At 48.9% G+C, this 13,647-nt stretch overlaps 8 protein-coding genes across 8 annotated transcripts; 2 read left to right on the top strand and 6 right to left on the bottom strand.

Moving 5' to 3' along the window:
* Nucleotides 1-64: 64 nt before the first annotated feature.
* On the top strand, nucleotides 65-1,295 carry BDR25DRAFT_341136 (uncharacterized protein; the record flags this gene model as incomplete). The annotated part of the gene is made up of 3 exons (XM_033693580.1): nucleotides 65-98; nucleotides 148-160; nucleotides 326-1,295. 3 exons carry the CDS (start codon nucleotides 65-67, stop codon nucleotides 1,293-1,295), a joined length of 1,017 nt encoding a protein of 338 aa, XP_033550738.1.
* Nucleotides 1,296-3,311: 2,016 nt separating this feature from the next.
* Nucleotides 3,312-4,914, bottom strand: BDR25DRAFT_386823 (uncharacterized protein; the record flags this gene model as incomplete). The annotated part of the gene is made up of 2 exons (XM_033698026.1): nucleotides 3,312-4,317; nucleotides 4,472-4,914. 2 exons carry the CDS (start codon nucleotides 4,912-4,914, stop codon nucleotides 3,312-3,314), a joined length of 1,449 nt encoding a protein of 482 aa, XP_033550739.1.
* Nucleotides 4,915-5,642: 728 nt separating this feature from the next.
* On the bottom strand, nucleotides 5,643-6,567 carry BDR25DRAFT_341137 (PEP phosphonomutase; the record flags this gene model as incomplete). Its single annotated transcript, XM_033693581.1, has 1 exon — nucleotides 5,643-6,567. The coding sequence occupies exon 1, from the start codon at nucleotides 6,438-6,440 to the stop codon at nucleotides 5,643-5,645; it is 798 nt and encodes a 265-aa protein (XP_033550740.1). The 5' UTR covers nucleotides 6,441-6,567.
* Nucleotides 6,568-7,070: 503 nt separating this feature from the next.
* Nucleotides 7,071-9,882, bottom strand: BDR25DRAFT_341138 (uncharacterized protein). The gene is made up of 6 exons (XM_033693582.1): nucleotides 9,536-9,882; nucleotides 9,356-9,481; nucleotides 9,005-9,301; nucleotides 8,449-8,954; nucleotides 8,317-8,398; nucleotides 7,071-8,233 (listed from the first exon to the last, which is right to left on the bottom strand). Exons 1-6 carry the CDS (start codon nucleotides 9,662-9,664, stop codon nucleotides 7,520-7,522), a joined length of 1,854 nt encoding a protein of 617 aa, XP_033550741.1. The 5' UTR covers nucleotides 9,665-9,882; the 3' UTR covers nucleotides 7,071-7,519.
* A 161-nt stretch (nucleotides 9,883-10,043) lies between these two features.
* Nucleotides 10,044-10,506, top strand: BDR25DRAFT_217370 (DUF1763-domain-containing protein; the record flags this gene model as incomplete). The annotated part of the gene is made up of 2 exons (XM_033684904.1): nucleotides 10,044-10,333; nucleotides 10,386-10,506. 2 exons carry the CDS (start codon nucleotides 10,044-10,046, stop codon nucleotides 10,504-10,506), a joined length of 411 nt encoding a protein of 136 aa, XP_033550742.1.
* On the bottom strand, nucleotides 10,472-11,733 carry BDR25DRAFT_301973 (DUF814-domain-containing protein). Its single transcript, XM_033689695.1, has 5 exons — nucleotides 11,615-11,733; nucleotides 11,379-11,546; nucleotides 11,215-11,318; nucleotides 10,969-11,118; nucleotides 10,472-10,820 (listed from the first exon to the last, which is right to left on the bottom strand). The coding sequence occupies exons 1-5, from the start codon at nucleotides 11,685-11,687 to the stop codon at nucleotides 10,674-10,676; spliced, it is 642 nt and encodes a 213-aa protein (XP_033550743.1). The 5' UTR covers nucleotides 11,688-11,733; the 3' UTR covers nucleotides 10,472-10,673.
* Nucleotides 11,713-11,997, bottom strand: BDR25DRAFT_352365 (uncharacterized protein; the record flags this gene model as incomplete). The annotated part of the gene is made up of 2 exons (XM_033695007.1): nucleotides 11,713-11,800; nucleotides 11,840-11,997. The coding sequence occupies 2 exons, from the start codon at nucleotides 11,995-11,997 to the stop codon at nucleotides 11,713-11,715; spliced, it is 246 nt and encodes an 81-aa protein (XP_033550744.1).
* Nucleotides 11,998-12,015: 18 nt separating this feature from the next.
* Nucleotides 12,016-13,531, bottom strand: BDR25DRAFT_301974 (oxidative stress survival, Svf1-like protein). The gene is made up of 4 exons (XM_033689696.1): nucleotides 13,490-13,531; nucleotides 13,131-13,346; nucleotides 12,650-13,074; nucleotides 12,016-12,601 (listed from the first exon to the last, which is right to left on the bottom strand). The coding sequence occupies exons 1-4, from the start codon at nucleotides 13,510-13,512 to the stop codon at nucleotides 12,132-12,134; spliced, it is 1,134 nt and encodes a 377-aa protein (XP_033550745.1). The 5' UTR covers nucleotides 13,513-13,531; the 3' UTR covers nucleotides 12,016-12,131.
* Nucleotides 13,532-13,647: the final 116 nt, after the last annotated feature.

Raw genomic sequence — 13,647 nt, forward strand, 5'->3', positions numbered from 1 at the left:
AACGTCGAACTGGTGCTGCGACCTTTGAGTGCTACGTGGAGTTTGGAGGAATTTTCGCATACTCATGGTGACGATGGAGGCAATATTGGAGGCGAGAAGTAGGTAAATCAAGGAGTTAATTCACTATTCTGTACTGACGATGGATAGGATGGTTGAAAAGGTACGAAATCTGGTGTATTAGTGCGCGTTTTGACACCTCCTGTTCCACAGCAGCCCTCGTACTACTACGCGCGAAAACGTCCTCCGCGAACGCGTTACCAAAACACCAAGAAATCAATTAGTATAGGCAGTTACTGCAGTAACTATAGCCTCATTAACCGTACAGTAACGGCAGGCAATTCACTTTCGTTCTAACTGCCAAGAGATTGTTACTATCAGTAACAGTAGGAACAGTACTACGTTCTATTAAACACCATGATTCCAATTCCGATCAGGCCGATCTATGGGATTATTTGGATGAAATTGCGTTGCATTTTATACCAGAGTTCCAGAAGCTCGCACCCATTATTCACCATGTTGGAAAGTTGACGCTGGCCGATCTACAGGCTCGCCAGTACTACAAATGCCAGCTTGAGTTCTATGACGAAGTACCTCGCCCAGGCCCCATTACTCGCATGACCCCTAAAAAACAAAACTTTATGGATGAATGGGATGATCCAAAACCGGACCCCTTCGAATCACCATTCCCTCAGTTCAGGCCCTCGGATGTTGAGGTCGTCTTTGACGACCCCAGTACGGTCTTCGATATTGTTCCGAAAAAGGTCTTCGTTAATGGCCAATCTTTCTTCTGGAAACCTTCATGGGCGCAGGAAGAGTCTAAAGAAGTAGTAGAAAAGTACAACAAAATTCACCGTTCACGCATTCCTCCAGATCAACTGCTCATCTCGCGGCTTTACGGCGTAGTCGTGGACAGCAAAGGCATGCTACGCGGAGAGCTCTACCACTGGATTGACATTGATCAGACTCTTACCTGGAGGACTATCGAACAGGCACCCAAGGATGTTCGGGAGAAATGGGCTTTGCAGATTCAAAAGACTGTGTTAACCCTGCACCAGATGGATGTTGTCTGGGGAGACGTCAAAGCTGAAAATGTCGTCATTGGCACGAGTGGTGATGCAGTTGTTATTGATTTTGAAGGCGGCGCAACCAAGGGATGGGTTGATGAAGATAAGATTGGGACGAGGGAAGGCGACGTTCAGGGTTTGGAGAGGCTTATAGATTACATCTTTAACGACAACTGCTACTTGCGGCTTAGAGAGAAGGAGTGCGATTGTGAGGATTACATGGAATCCTGAACACAGTGACCATAACGAAATCAGTGTCCTGAAGGGGAAATGCGTGCTGCCGGGAATCGGGGGAGTATTTGGGATCAGCGCCAATGTTAGCAGCAGCCGAGAATGGGCGACACATTCCGGGAATTGGGGGATTATATGGGATCTCTGCTAAGATAAGCGTCTAAAGACAGGAATTGGTGGATTATTTGGGTTCAGCGCGAATGTTAGCAGCAGCAGAGAATGGACGGTAGAGGCCAATTCTGTGTTGTGTATCCCATGCGGGAAGTGCCTCCGTATGGATGTGATGGTATATATGCGCGTCTTACTGCTTCGTCAGCAATATGCCTGTAACATCGGCTGCGCTCGGACATATCATCTTCCGAAGCGTTGGCATAGATGCCTCCATTTTCGCAGGCAACGGTGGCAGGATTTGGAGGCATTTATGCCAACATCCGACATTTAAGAGTGCACAAGTGTGACAGGAATGCGTCGGCCGTCTTCCCTGCTAGCGCGCCACTTTCAGTATATCTAGTGTTGCCCACCTGTTGTTTTTTTCCGTCGAGGGACTCAAGTGACCTTCCTCGTTCACCAAGCACATGCTCGACATACTCACTAAACGCATAATAAGGCTAACCTTGTTCAAAAGTCTTGGCAGATGCCAATTCCGGACACTACGGAAAAATAGTACGAAAAGCCATCACAGAACTTAAACGTGGACTAAAGAAAAGAGCAAAATACATTGGTAGTCTTCTGGCCATGGGCATACGCGCTTCCAGTTTGAGCTGGTTACAGTGCTAACTACCTGGCCAATGGTCCGAACAAGAGCATATTCATCTCCCCTCCAAGGCACTAAAACTTGCTCCGCGATAGTCTTTAAAAATCTCCGGTTTGACAAGCTTGCACTTAGGCCCATAAAACACCGGAGACAGTACGATATAGCATTGACGAATGCAAAAGGAAATTCCCCTTACCTTCTTTCCCCTTCAACCACCGATGTGCAGCTTGTAGATAGGGAATTTCAGTAGGTTGGCCATTTGGCCCGAGGCCTTCAAGGCTTAGGAGCTCCTCAATTGGGAGCTCGTAGCAGATTTCGAGGAGCACGATGCTGGGGGCTATAACTTTTAAGGAGCCATTTGGTGCGCCGCTACTTCGGCGGACAAACGTGGTTGTTTGCTTGTGTTCTCGGGTTAATTATGGATGTGTGACGTCGACTGCAACTCTAGACGGTGGGTATCTGTCCTTCGCCCTACAAAGATGATATCGGTCTTGTTCCAGGCGTCCTGAAGCTAAGGTGTCTGGCTCAATTGGAGCAGTGATGATGTGAGTGAAATAGATTTATATCGTTCTTGTGGACTCAGATTGCAGGTTTCCTCGTGAGAATGTCCTCCAAGCTGACTCCTCCAGCGATGCTCGCAACAGTACGTTGAGCATTATACGCACCTCGGAGGTGGCTATCGCTGTCGAGGAAGGACCCTAAGCAGGGTTGACATGAGCTCTTGAGCATGGAGCAGAGGTTCGTGACAATTTGAAGCCGCGGTGGATGAGCTTGGTGATGCAGATATTCTAGCTTTGTATAATCCGTTGAGGAGCTGCTACAAGGCAGTACGAAATAGCGAAAGAACGGGGCGCTAACTCCGGGCTAGGTATACTCTTTTCTGCCTGTGGAGAATGCTGTCAAAGGAATGGTATATCTAGGAGAAGGCTGCTCTAGTTCTCTTAATCTTGTGGATGTGTCTTCTATCGCATTGACTATTGGGGTAGGAGACTTCACGTGCAATTCAATCGAGCTGGGCTGGAACGGAATATCACTATACCGATGATCGTAATCGAGGGAATTTGATTGTAATGGTAGATAGTGGTAGGCACCTAATCCTAGATTGGCTCTTTCATAAGCTGTACGTTTTGTAATAATTGATTTTTATGTGGTCAGAACGTCCCTACGGATCTAATAATCTAAACAAAACAGTAACATGGTTGGAGCAACTTGGTCTCAGAATAGGATCATACTTCCAAATAAAACCGAAATCCTGCCCTCCGTCACTCTAGCCTTGCTTTTGTCCCATTCGCCAATGCTTTCAATTGTTCCAGACTCTGCATATCAGTGTGAAGCACTCCTTTAGCATCCTCCTGAATGACCACTTGATGGTACAGTATTGCAACCATGGAAGATTTCCAGAGATGACACTTGTGATTACAATTGTTGATTACGGTAGCAAAAAGAAGCAGCGCAGATGCAGCCAAAATGCCAAAAGGAAAAGCCAGCCAAGCCCACCGCACGCGCACGAACACGATTGAGGTCACAGTCAACCCATAAGCCGCGACATCGTTGCTCGATCGGAGTTGCTCGGTCATGCTGTGCGCCATGTTTTCAAACGCCTTCGAGATGTCTCCATTCCGTAGTGAAAGCCCTATGCCTTGAGGTGGCGTAGTCGAGGTTTCTCCTTCGCGAATTTCTCCGCTGAAACGGGGTGATGTGAAAAGCTGAACCAGCGCGATTATATCTGCGGATGTAGACTGTAGGATCGGTAATCCGGTTTGGTTGAAGACCAACATCCTGAAAGACGGCGCTGGTTGGAGAGGGGTCGGATTTGACTTGATGTTTAACTGATTACCAGACGCAGACATATCTGAGTAAGTGTATGCCGTTAAACTGACAGTGCACTCTACTACTTCCAACGTGTCTCTAAAAACCTGTGGTTCTCCCATATAGGATTCCGACGATCGCACAACTGCGATCCGGACAAACTCGGGAGCGAAGGGTTGCCCACCGGCCGCATTGGGCACGAGACTGACTGCAACGACATTTACCTTCGTTGCTTCACTTGTCTGGGAGAAGTGGGCATATATTGAAATATTTCCCGGGGTTGTCATCCAATTATCGTGGTCATAGTACTGGGCGTCATTTCTGGTGATATTGCTCGCCAGGGTGGCGACCGTAACGTCTGCGCAATTACTGACAAAACCAAGGGATACATATGATTCCTTCCAAACGCATTTAGAATGACATTTGAAGAAAGGTGTTGCAGTAATGTTGAAAATGCCTCTAAACACGGCCCCTTGCATTGCCACATCGGCGTTCGCATCTAAGATTGAGCATGTAAGCCACAAATGATGGAGCGGATACAACCATAAACTTTATAGAGGATATCGTACCGTCTACAATTAAGAGGGATCTATTTAAGTCCCTAATCCTAAACTCCGAGCTGCCATTATAAATGCGGCTAAGGCCAAAGGAGGCACCCCGGTCGTAGATCTCGACCTCACGGGTATCAAACCCAACGACCTGTTGGGCGAATGTGTCGACTCCCAGAGCGAGGACAGTAGCAATAGCACCAATGCTTGCGATTCCAAGCCTCCAACGGACGTGTAAAAGAAGCATTAGGGAGCCCAAAGGACCGCGACTGGCATCTTCAAACAAGTCGAGCTCGCGTAGTTTTCTGGCCGACGACTTGAAAAGAATCCACTTTGATTGGGCAATGCAGGCAGCGAGGACTAACAAGGCCATAGACTTGGCAGCCGTGATAAAGGTAGCAATCGTCGCATTGAGACTTATCAAAAAAGTCCAGTGGGATAACGGCTGCGATTGCATTCTGGCGAGGATGGTGACCACGGCCGCCATGCATCCAAAACTGGCTATCATTGCCAGGACTTCCCAAAACCACCCATAGTGTGGGTTTTCCCGCTTTCTTGGAGGCGAGAATGGCGCTGGCAAGCTGTTGCACCGGGGGCCGTAGACTGGGGAGAGGTGAATTGACAGGGCTGGTTTGGAGTCAGTGCTCATGGTCCGGATTGATTGCGTATTGGGACTACAGCGAGAGGGGGTTCCTGGCTGTTCGACGAATTTTCGATAATTGCTGATATTTTGGCATGAATATAGGTTGCTAGAGGAGGCATTGTAATTTTTAAAGAGGGGTCCATAGACTGTTAAAGGGAAGGATATTACCTTCGGATCTCAGGGGCTACTCTCGGATTGTTTGTTGTTACATTGCATCTTCCTTTTTAAATTTGCACAACAATGACTGAAACTTCTATCTCGTGTTTCGCCCGTAACATATGGATGGTGTGTTATGTTACACATGGCCCCATGTGGCACAGCACACTACTTAGAAGACTGTGAGGGGATGATGCTGAATACTTAATATTCTGTCGGATACCAAGCTTATGTTTGGGAGGCCTATCGGTGAGCTGTCTATGTTTCAACTTCTCTACCGATAGCTATGAGTTAACTGTGGTAGGGCCTCGCTAAAATACTCTCTATACGGATATTATCTAGTAGCCAAGATGAACATAGTAATAATCTTTCTCTAAAATCTACTGTAAGCTCTTTCGTTAACCAGTTAATCACCCGCCCCATGTACCCTTCCCATTCTACACTCCCAAAACCCTCCTCGCTTCCTCCGCTACAAACCCGGCACTCTTCAACATCAACTGCGGCCCAATACTAATCCTCGCGACCCCAATCTCCCTCAGCTCCTCTAACGTCAAATTCCCCGGCGTCAACTTCATACTAACATTCAACCTTCCTCCAAATTCCCTACAACACTCCTGCACCTCCTCCCTCCGCATCCCCCCTCTCTTCACCCCTCCCCAAACAAACACATTCGCCGCCCCTGCATCCAAATACGCTTTCCCTCGCTCAACAACTTCAGCCACCGGATGGCCGTGCAGCAGGGCATCAGTCCGCGCGTTGACGACGAAGTCTGGCACACCTTCCTCTTTCGCAATAGCCATAACCCGGCGAATCCTCTCCTGTGCGGTGGAAATTGAATACAACCCGCCCTTCCCGTCCCCACCATCCACGCTCATCTCACGTCCAAAATCTTCAAGATTAATTCCCACAACGCCGAGTTTGAGGATTTCCCGAATCCCCTCTTCAAGTCTGTCGCCGAAGCCGTCTTGGAAGTCGACGGTGAGGGGTTTGTTGTAAGCAGCAGCAATAGGTGCGATGGCGCGGATAGCGCGTAAATTGACATCGAGTGTGAGATGGTCGTCTTCGAGGCCGGCGGCTGCGGCGATGGCGAAGGAGGCGGTTGCTATGGCTTGGGTTTGTGGGAGCGATGCGATTGCTTTGGCGGATATGGCATCCCAGACATTAGTCAAGATGATGGGATTTCCGGGCTTGTGGAGGGTGCGGAGGAGATGGGCGGTTTGGTTTTGAAGGGACATTGTTGTTGGAATGGAAGCTAATGGAAGGGAGGGCGTGGCGTTGAGACGATGATTCAAGTACAAACTGATTCGAAAGAGATGGTAGAGCGGGATGGAGAATATATATAATTTTTGCCCACAACGCCAGATGTCTTCAAGCTCCGTGAAGACATTCAAACTTACTCATGGCCCTCACATAATATCTAATCAATAGTGACTCACACCCCCCTCCAAACAACCCTCAACTCCGGCACGCTCGCTCCCCAGCGTGCTAATAAAACCATTCAAGTATTCAAATTCGTGATCAAGAAACCAATGCTCTCAAACTGACCAATCAGAGGAAGCCATAATTCGGCATCTCAAATTGCCTTGCCGCGGGAAGGCGGAGAGCATGGTAATTGTCAGCGAGAGAGGCTCCATGTGGTTAGCGGATGCGAGCGGGTATTGGAAGTTGGATAGTGGAGTAAATGCGCATGGACATCCTATTCTAGGAGATATATGTGGAGAATGGGGTGGTGGTAAAAGAAGTGGGTGCTTGTCCATGTCTGAGGAGTAATACGCTAGGAGGAATTCATCTGTCAAGACTGCTGTTACATTTTGGTTGAAGCGTGCACCACGTAGTGGGGCTCTAACATAGGTTTAGTTGGGACGGCGAACTTTTGATTTATGAAGGTATTATCATACATGAAGACCAAATAATTCCGCAGACCTCGGATTATTGTACTGGCCCCAGAAGGGTTCAGTGAAGAGTGGGAAAGATGGGCTGAATGACTTTTGATGTCCTGATGCTTTGCCCGTGAGGAAAGAGGACAGGCATCATAAATAAAAGAACAGACCGTAAAAGAAAAGACAAGGGACCCAAAGCCCGAAGAGACCAGAGGAATGGGGTCTCTTCCATGTCAATGCCACTCCAGAAAACAAGCTGTCCTCTATAGTCATGCCACTAAAGGAAATAGGGTATCTTCCGTAGTCATATCACCAGTAAAGAAAATAGAGTATTTTCCGTGCCCATACTCGATAAGGAAATGGGGTATCATCCTATTGACGCCGCTGAGAATCTGAAATGACTTCCGGACATTAGGAGGACGTTCAATAAGATGCTAGTAGCGGGTGAATCGCTGTCCGCTTCGAGTATGTCCGGTTTCCACTACAACGGGATAAGAGAGCGAAGATAGCTCTCCCGTTTCAATTGGACGAGTACGAGAAACGACTGGAGCATATCGAAATTCAGTAGTCCTATGCGATTCAGGAATGTGAGCAGGGCGCACGTCTCTAGATGCATCTTCGTAATAAGCACCCCGTAGACCACGCCGTGGCGATTCACGAGGTGGTCTATGAGCATACAAGGGCAGAACATCATGGGGTTTCGGGCGAGACTGTACCCATATATTTTCCTCGTTTGCTCCGCTTCTGCCTCCCTTTTGGCGCGGGCTACTGGTCAAGTCAATCATGTCATCCGGACTGTATCGCCGGGCGATCGTGCGTAAACTACGGGCTTCCACTATATCGCGGTCTCGGCGGCTGTCCGGTGCTGGCATTGGGTGTAACACATTGTCGTTATCACGTTCTACGGATGGAAGAACGATATCCTGCTCTGACAGACGTCTCGGGATAGCTGACGGCGCTGCTCTGTGGGGTGAAGCGCGATGCAGCGAATTACCTTGCTGTGTAGGTTGCTTGTATTCTCCTTGGATGGAGCGTCCTATGTCGTTGACAGGCGGAACCAGCTGTGCCCTGTGAGAGTTATGTTCAACTAGTCGACTAGTACGTGTGGTTGTCCTTGAGCTACTATAGGTGGGCTCAACAGGTTGAAGCTAGGAATATTAGCTTATGTAAAAATTGTGTAAGGAGTACTTTTGGAGCCAGCTGTCGGCAATGCGACAACCCCGATACTCACGTTATATAGGACACCATCATGGAGAAGAACTTGCTGAGTAGTCTTCCTCTCAACAGGTACCAATGTCGTGGTAGTTGATTGTCTAGACAAGTTAAACAGCTTCCAATACAGGAAAAGGAGATTGATGCTTACGGATTGACAACAGGTCGAAATCCGTGTTCGTATTGAGGCTTGTTCTCATATGCGTACGATGAACTGAGCGAGATAGTAGAGTTGGCTGGTAGGGTTAAGGGCTTCACTCGAGTACTTGCATGGCCAGGATCGAATATAGCAGTTGCGAGTGAGCCATGGAATCCTCCTCCTCGACTTGATGGAAACAACTGTTGATGACCATGCCCACCTGTGTTGGCTAAAAGGCCACTGCGATCGACTTCGTTTTCTCTAGATTCAGCATCATCATCTTCAATAACGAGCACTTCTCGGAAACCTTCCTCAGGCTCGCCATTGTCGTCCAGATTGCGCCACTTCTTCAGCTGCTCAACAATGCGGGATTCAGATTCTTGGCGCGCTCCTTCCCACCCGATAGACTTCAATAAATAATCGTAGTCGGTGTAGATATGCCTGATATGAGCTTGCACCGCAAGGTTTACTCGATCGATGAGCGATAAATTACCGGCTTCGCCCACCCTATTCTCTCCCTATAGGATGTCAGAAGAGTGGTCGCAATCTTGAAGCCTCAGTCAAATACCTTCTTGAACGCATGATTGATAATTGTGTCCACGTCTGTGGGAGGGATCTTAGGGACGTGGTGGTGAATCGCCCTCATGATTTCCTCCCTGGTAGCTTCTTGACTGGGATCCGTACGATGACCATGGTCTCCAGACTCAAGATGCAACTCATCGGTCCTATCGATACTCCAGGTGTAGCCCAAGTCCTCGCATACTTCGGTGATGACTACGGTGGGCAAATGGTACCCGATCGGAGTAGCATAGAAAGCAATCTTATTAGGGTTTGCTTGCGCCTTCGCCATTGACCCCGTTCTATTCTACACATATCCAAGTTAGCGTGGATGACGCAAGGCGCTGAAAACCCTGCTTACCGAATACTGGTAGACAGGAAGACCTCGAAGACGGCATCGTTCTTGGGAAGCGATGATGATCCGGGATGTTTCTTGGGAGGTGCGCACGTAGGTGTAGCCTTCCGGAGAAGGTTTCTTGAACGTCCACTAATAGACAATGTCAGCGAAGAGTGAAGTCGACAATGAGAGGAGGGGACGGACGCTCGCATTCAGGATTTTCTTCTTATCGATGACCGACTCGAGCACCGTCTGGTACGTTTTCTTCTTGTGCGCCGCCCTGGTGCGATCGAGATGATCAGCCGGGGTCGGATGACCTCCCCCTCGGGCCATGTCGTTCGTGAACTAGATTTGTTAATCTCTCTGAAGGCCTGGTACATTGATTAGTTCAGGAATTCCACGGTGACAAGCAACGGCTGATGAAGCAGCGCACGCCACTCAGAGAGCGACTCCGGCTTCGATCAGGTTGGTGAGGCCTGAATTAATCGCTACAAAAGCCTCGTTTGCCCCGTCGTTGCTAGCACTCGCAAGCGATTCGGGGTAAAGAGGAGGTTCGAGGAAGACGGTAAGGTCGCGAAACAGGCGGAGTTTTCTAGTTGGCTAGTGCCAAGGCCGGCGCTAAATCAGCCTGGGAGCGGTGGTTCATTTTCCCGGGTCGGTGATCGACGCGGTTCGCAGAGCTTTCATTCTGCACCCTAAGTTTTTCATTGACATGTCGAGAGAGGAGATTGTGCATGCGTATCGATATCTTTACCGCCAAGGGCTGCGGGCTGTGCAGTTTTCCAAGCCAGCGCGCTATACGCTTCGAGATCGTCTCCGCCTCTCTTTCCGGAAAGGCGATGTCACAGATTTCAGTCCGCAAAAGGTCGACAATACACTCCAGTTCCTCCGATATGCAACTTCGGAGAACGGTCTGGAGCATAAGATCCTCAAAAATCTTTTATTCGTTTGGTGGTACCAAGAAAGAGGGGGTTTGAAGAAGAAACCTGGCCAGAAGAAGCCGTATGTTCCAGCATTTTTAGCTGAGTAATCCTAGCTCATGAAAGATAAACAGGACTCCTGCAGAAGTTGAGATCAAGACTACAGCATATGACACTTTCAACTATAACATTCAGATGCTCAATGAGACCATGGGAATGTGCCTTCCGGCAATGATAGTTCGAGACCCGAATTGACAGTTTCCAACACCATCGTCAGCGCCATTCCCGTCCGATTTGGCCAAAGGCAGTTGGTCAATCACTCGCGAACTGCTATCGTGTCTCGGCTAAAGCAGTCCTATGAGTCTGGGCGGAGGTGCTGGCTTCATGCATCTGAGGATATGTAGAGACCGAGAAGAGAACGACTAAAAAAAGTCGTCAAGGAAGTCCGGATCCCGGTCTTGGTTGCTTGACTGCGCAACATTCTCCTCAGCCATCAGGTCGTCGTACGCATGGTCTCTCTGCCAAGCCTTCTCCTTTCTCTCCCTTGCAACTCGAGCTTCCTCTTTTTGCTGAAGTGGGGTTAGTGGATACCGTAGATAACATGGAAGTTTAGTGATTGCAGAAGACAAACGAGAGGAGATGTAAGGCTGGAAGCTTTCGGATTTGTGTTCGGCTATGGGCAGGATTAAGGAGAAATGGAAGAAGAGAACGTCTTACTCTAGCCTGCTGCGCAACCCTATCTCGTAGCCTTAGCTCCTTCTGCCTATCTTCCTTCTCTTGCCTTAGGTCTGGATACTTCTCGCTCTTAGTCTTGTTGAGCCGGTTGACGATTGGGTTCTCTCGTTTCTCGACATGGATGCGCTTAACCTACGGTCGTTTTAGGTTCTTTTTCGATCAAATGTTTCCACAGCAACAGAATAGAACTTTCTCTGAATGTATGAAAAGCGAGAGAGGCACACTGACCTTCCTCTGATCCTTGAAACCCACCTGACCCACAGCCATGCTCCCATCCTTTTTCAAATTTGACCAAGGTGTGTAGACTATCGTAACATTATCTTTCTTGTTGCCTGCAACGCCGTGAGCCAGACCATTTGTTAAGACACAGGAAAAATACAAGGGATTCTCACCATCAATACTATTAGCCTTGGTCAACTGCGCGCAATCCTGCAGTAACTCGGGTGAAATATTCTCCCAATTTTCTCCTTCGGGAAGCCTCAAGTAGATATGCGCCGACGACAGATTATCCACATGAAACCAGATATCTTCATTAAAGCCATATTTGATAAGCTCCTCATCTATCGTTGCGATGCGTCAGGACTTGAACGTCATATTGTGAGAGTAAGTCTGGGGAGGGCTGAAGTACTTTCTACCTTGTCTTTGCCAACGTATATGAAGGCTGCTGGAGACACGGTATTGGAAGTGAAATAGTAGACCATCTTGGGCGAGGATTAAACGCGGGGTTTAGAGGTTGATGAGTCGTTGATAGCTCTTTTTCAGTGAGGAAGCCCTACCAAGGTTTAAATGGAAGTGTTTCGGTGCACATGTGGGGCTTAGCGGGGTCAGCCACACTAGAGCTGCGTGGCGTTACGGATCCGTGGTTGAGCCTCCATTCGATGGTGAACAAAGAGCTCCTCGACTCTTGGAGTACGACACCGCAGAATTTAGATTTCGCGAGCTGCCACCTTCCTTGCTTACCCCACCCCTTGTAGAGATATGAAATTGTAATCTGTACGCCAGTTCATACATGCGAGAAGGAATACTTCATGATGAGAAGGTAATATGCATTCATTCATTAGGAATCCTCAAGCGCCAGCCTTGAGAGTTCTAATCATTAAAGCTAGGTAGGGGCGAGAAGAGAGTGTCCTGCCAAGATCGAACCCTCATGAGATGAAGGTAGCCTCAGAGTACATGGCTCCATCCTCCTTCTTAACCTCATCTCCAATCTTCACCTCAAGCGTCATCTTCGGAGCGAACTGGTAGATGTATGGTTTCGTGCCTGCCGCACTGGCAATAATCGCTTTGACAAACCCCGGGACCTCCGCCATGACATCGACGCGATCCAGTCTTTCGCCAAGGCTTCCTTCAAGATGGGCAGATGCTTCTTTGCCATCCTCGGTTTTCCCTTCCAAGTGATAGCTTGCTGAAGTAGGCTCTGGCCATTCGTTCTCTGCATCTTGCTTGGTTTCGATGTGCTTGACATCGGCAGATGTTCCAGCAAAGAGCAGCTTGCCATCGGTAGCTACCCCGCAGGTTCTAACAACAGTCGAGCCATACGAAAGTGGTGTGGTGAATTCCATCAATATTACGGAATATGTTGGGGATTGGAAGTTCAAAAAGTTCCACCGAGCGGCTAAACAGGTGAGCATGTGTGAAGCAGGGTAATGTCAAATTCACCTACCAGCGTGATGGGGTTTCATACCCTGAAGAGCGTGGGACAAGAACCCTCGGCCTTTGCAATCAACCTCTCCATCCTTTGTGATGATGACACCCTCAACACTACACCTTGGCCAGAAAGCATGCCTCATGGATCCCCAGGGATTCTCTGGATCTGTCCCATAGTAGCTCGTGCCGTTCTTCCCAGCGACAAATCCGGGAGCTGTTTTGGTAAATTTCAAATTCACCAGACCGTTGTCATTTACCGCCGACTTTAATATATATGATGACCCATCCTCGGAGAGCTCCAAAGAAATGCCGTCGGCATAGAATGAGAACTGCTCCTCATCGAAACCGTAGTTCTCGAGAGGGTCGGATGTCCAGAGGGCGGGTTTCTTGTTGTCAGGATAGAAAAGTTTACAGTTAAATTGGACGGTGATTCGTAGACCCCTATGCACGATGAGTACTTAGCGTGCGCATCAACGGTGGATTGGCATTCCTCTTACGCTACGTTGCTGTAGAGGACCTGTAAGAAGCCGAAATGGCCACTGTCTGCGGTGACGTAGAACGTCTGCGTCTCGAGGGAGGTGGATTCCATAGTGACCCATTTCATATCCGCTTTAGTCAACTCGGTGTGGGTGGGGTCGCCCTCTTGCTTTCCAACGGCCTGAATGGCCGTCGGGCCATACTCAGGTTCCTGGGTGCCGGCGACATTCGCCAGCCTAGGAGAATGTAAGTCTACGGACGCTTGGGGTGCATTGGGGGGCGGATGCGTTCAGAGGCTTGCAGGAAGGTCGCTCAGGAGCTGCAGGGCGCGGGCGGGTACAGACGAAGAGCACGGGTGGGGAGAGATGATTCAACTAACTGTTGTTTTGCCCAACTAAACATGTTGCGTCGAGACTTCGGCACTATCCAAAAGTTGCGGTAAGTAGAGGCTACAGGCGGCTCTGATTGGGGAGGGTAAGAAAAACTCTTGAAACAGATGCAGAAAATTCTTGTTGGTGACGAATTTGGGAGTCAGGG

Source organism: Lindgomyces ingoldianus, assembly GCF_010093535.1.
Source record: "Lindgomyces ingoldianus strain ATCC 200398 unplaced genomic scaffold BDR25scaffold_8, whole genome shotgun sequence".
Lineage (NCBI taxonomy): Eukaryota > Fungi > Ascomycota > Dothideomycetes > Pleosporales > Lindgomycetaceae > Lindgomyces > Lindgomyces ingoldianus.

Bases quoted from the DNA above. Each gene is read 5' to 3' on its own strand.
- BDR25DRAFT_301974 (XM_033689696.1), bottom strand. From the start codon at position 13,512: ATGTTTAGTTGGGCAAAACAACA. The intron at 13,075-13,130 runs GTAAGAGGAATG...CATCGTGCATAG, and splicing joins GTCCTCTACAGCAACGTAGC to GGGTCTACGAATCACCGTCC. The intron at 12,602-12,649 runs GTAGGTGAATTT...TCACCTGTTTAG, and splicing joins TATGAAACCCCATCACGCTG to CCGCTCGGTGGAACTTTTTG.
- BDR25DRAFT_301973 (XM_033689695.1), bottom strand. From the start codon at position 11,687: ATGGTCTACTATTTCACTTCCAATACCGTGTCTCCAGCAGCCTTCATA. The intron at 11,119-11,214 runs GTCAGTGTGCCT...AAACGACCGTAG, and splicing joins GTTTCAAGGATCAGAGGAAG to GTTAAGCGCATCCATGTCGA. The intron at 10,821-10,968 runs GTAAGACGTTCT...ACCCCACTTCAG, and splicing joins GGGTTGCGCAGCAGGCTAGA to CAAAAAGAGGAAGCTCGAGT.
- BDR25DRAFT_341138 (XM_033693582.1), bottom strand. From the start codon at position 9,664: ATGGCCCGAGGGGGAGGTCATCCGACCCCGGCTGATCATCTCGATCGC. The intron at 9,302-9,355 runs GTAAGCAGGGTT...GGATATGTGTAG, and splicing joins TTCCTGTCTACCAGTATTCG to AATAGAACGGGGTCAATGGC. The intron at 8,234-8,316 runs GTGAGTATCGGG...TAATATTCCTAG, and splicing joins ATGATGGTGTCCTATATAAC to CTTCAACCTGTTGAGCCCAC.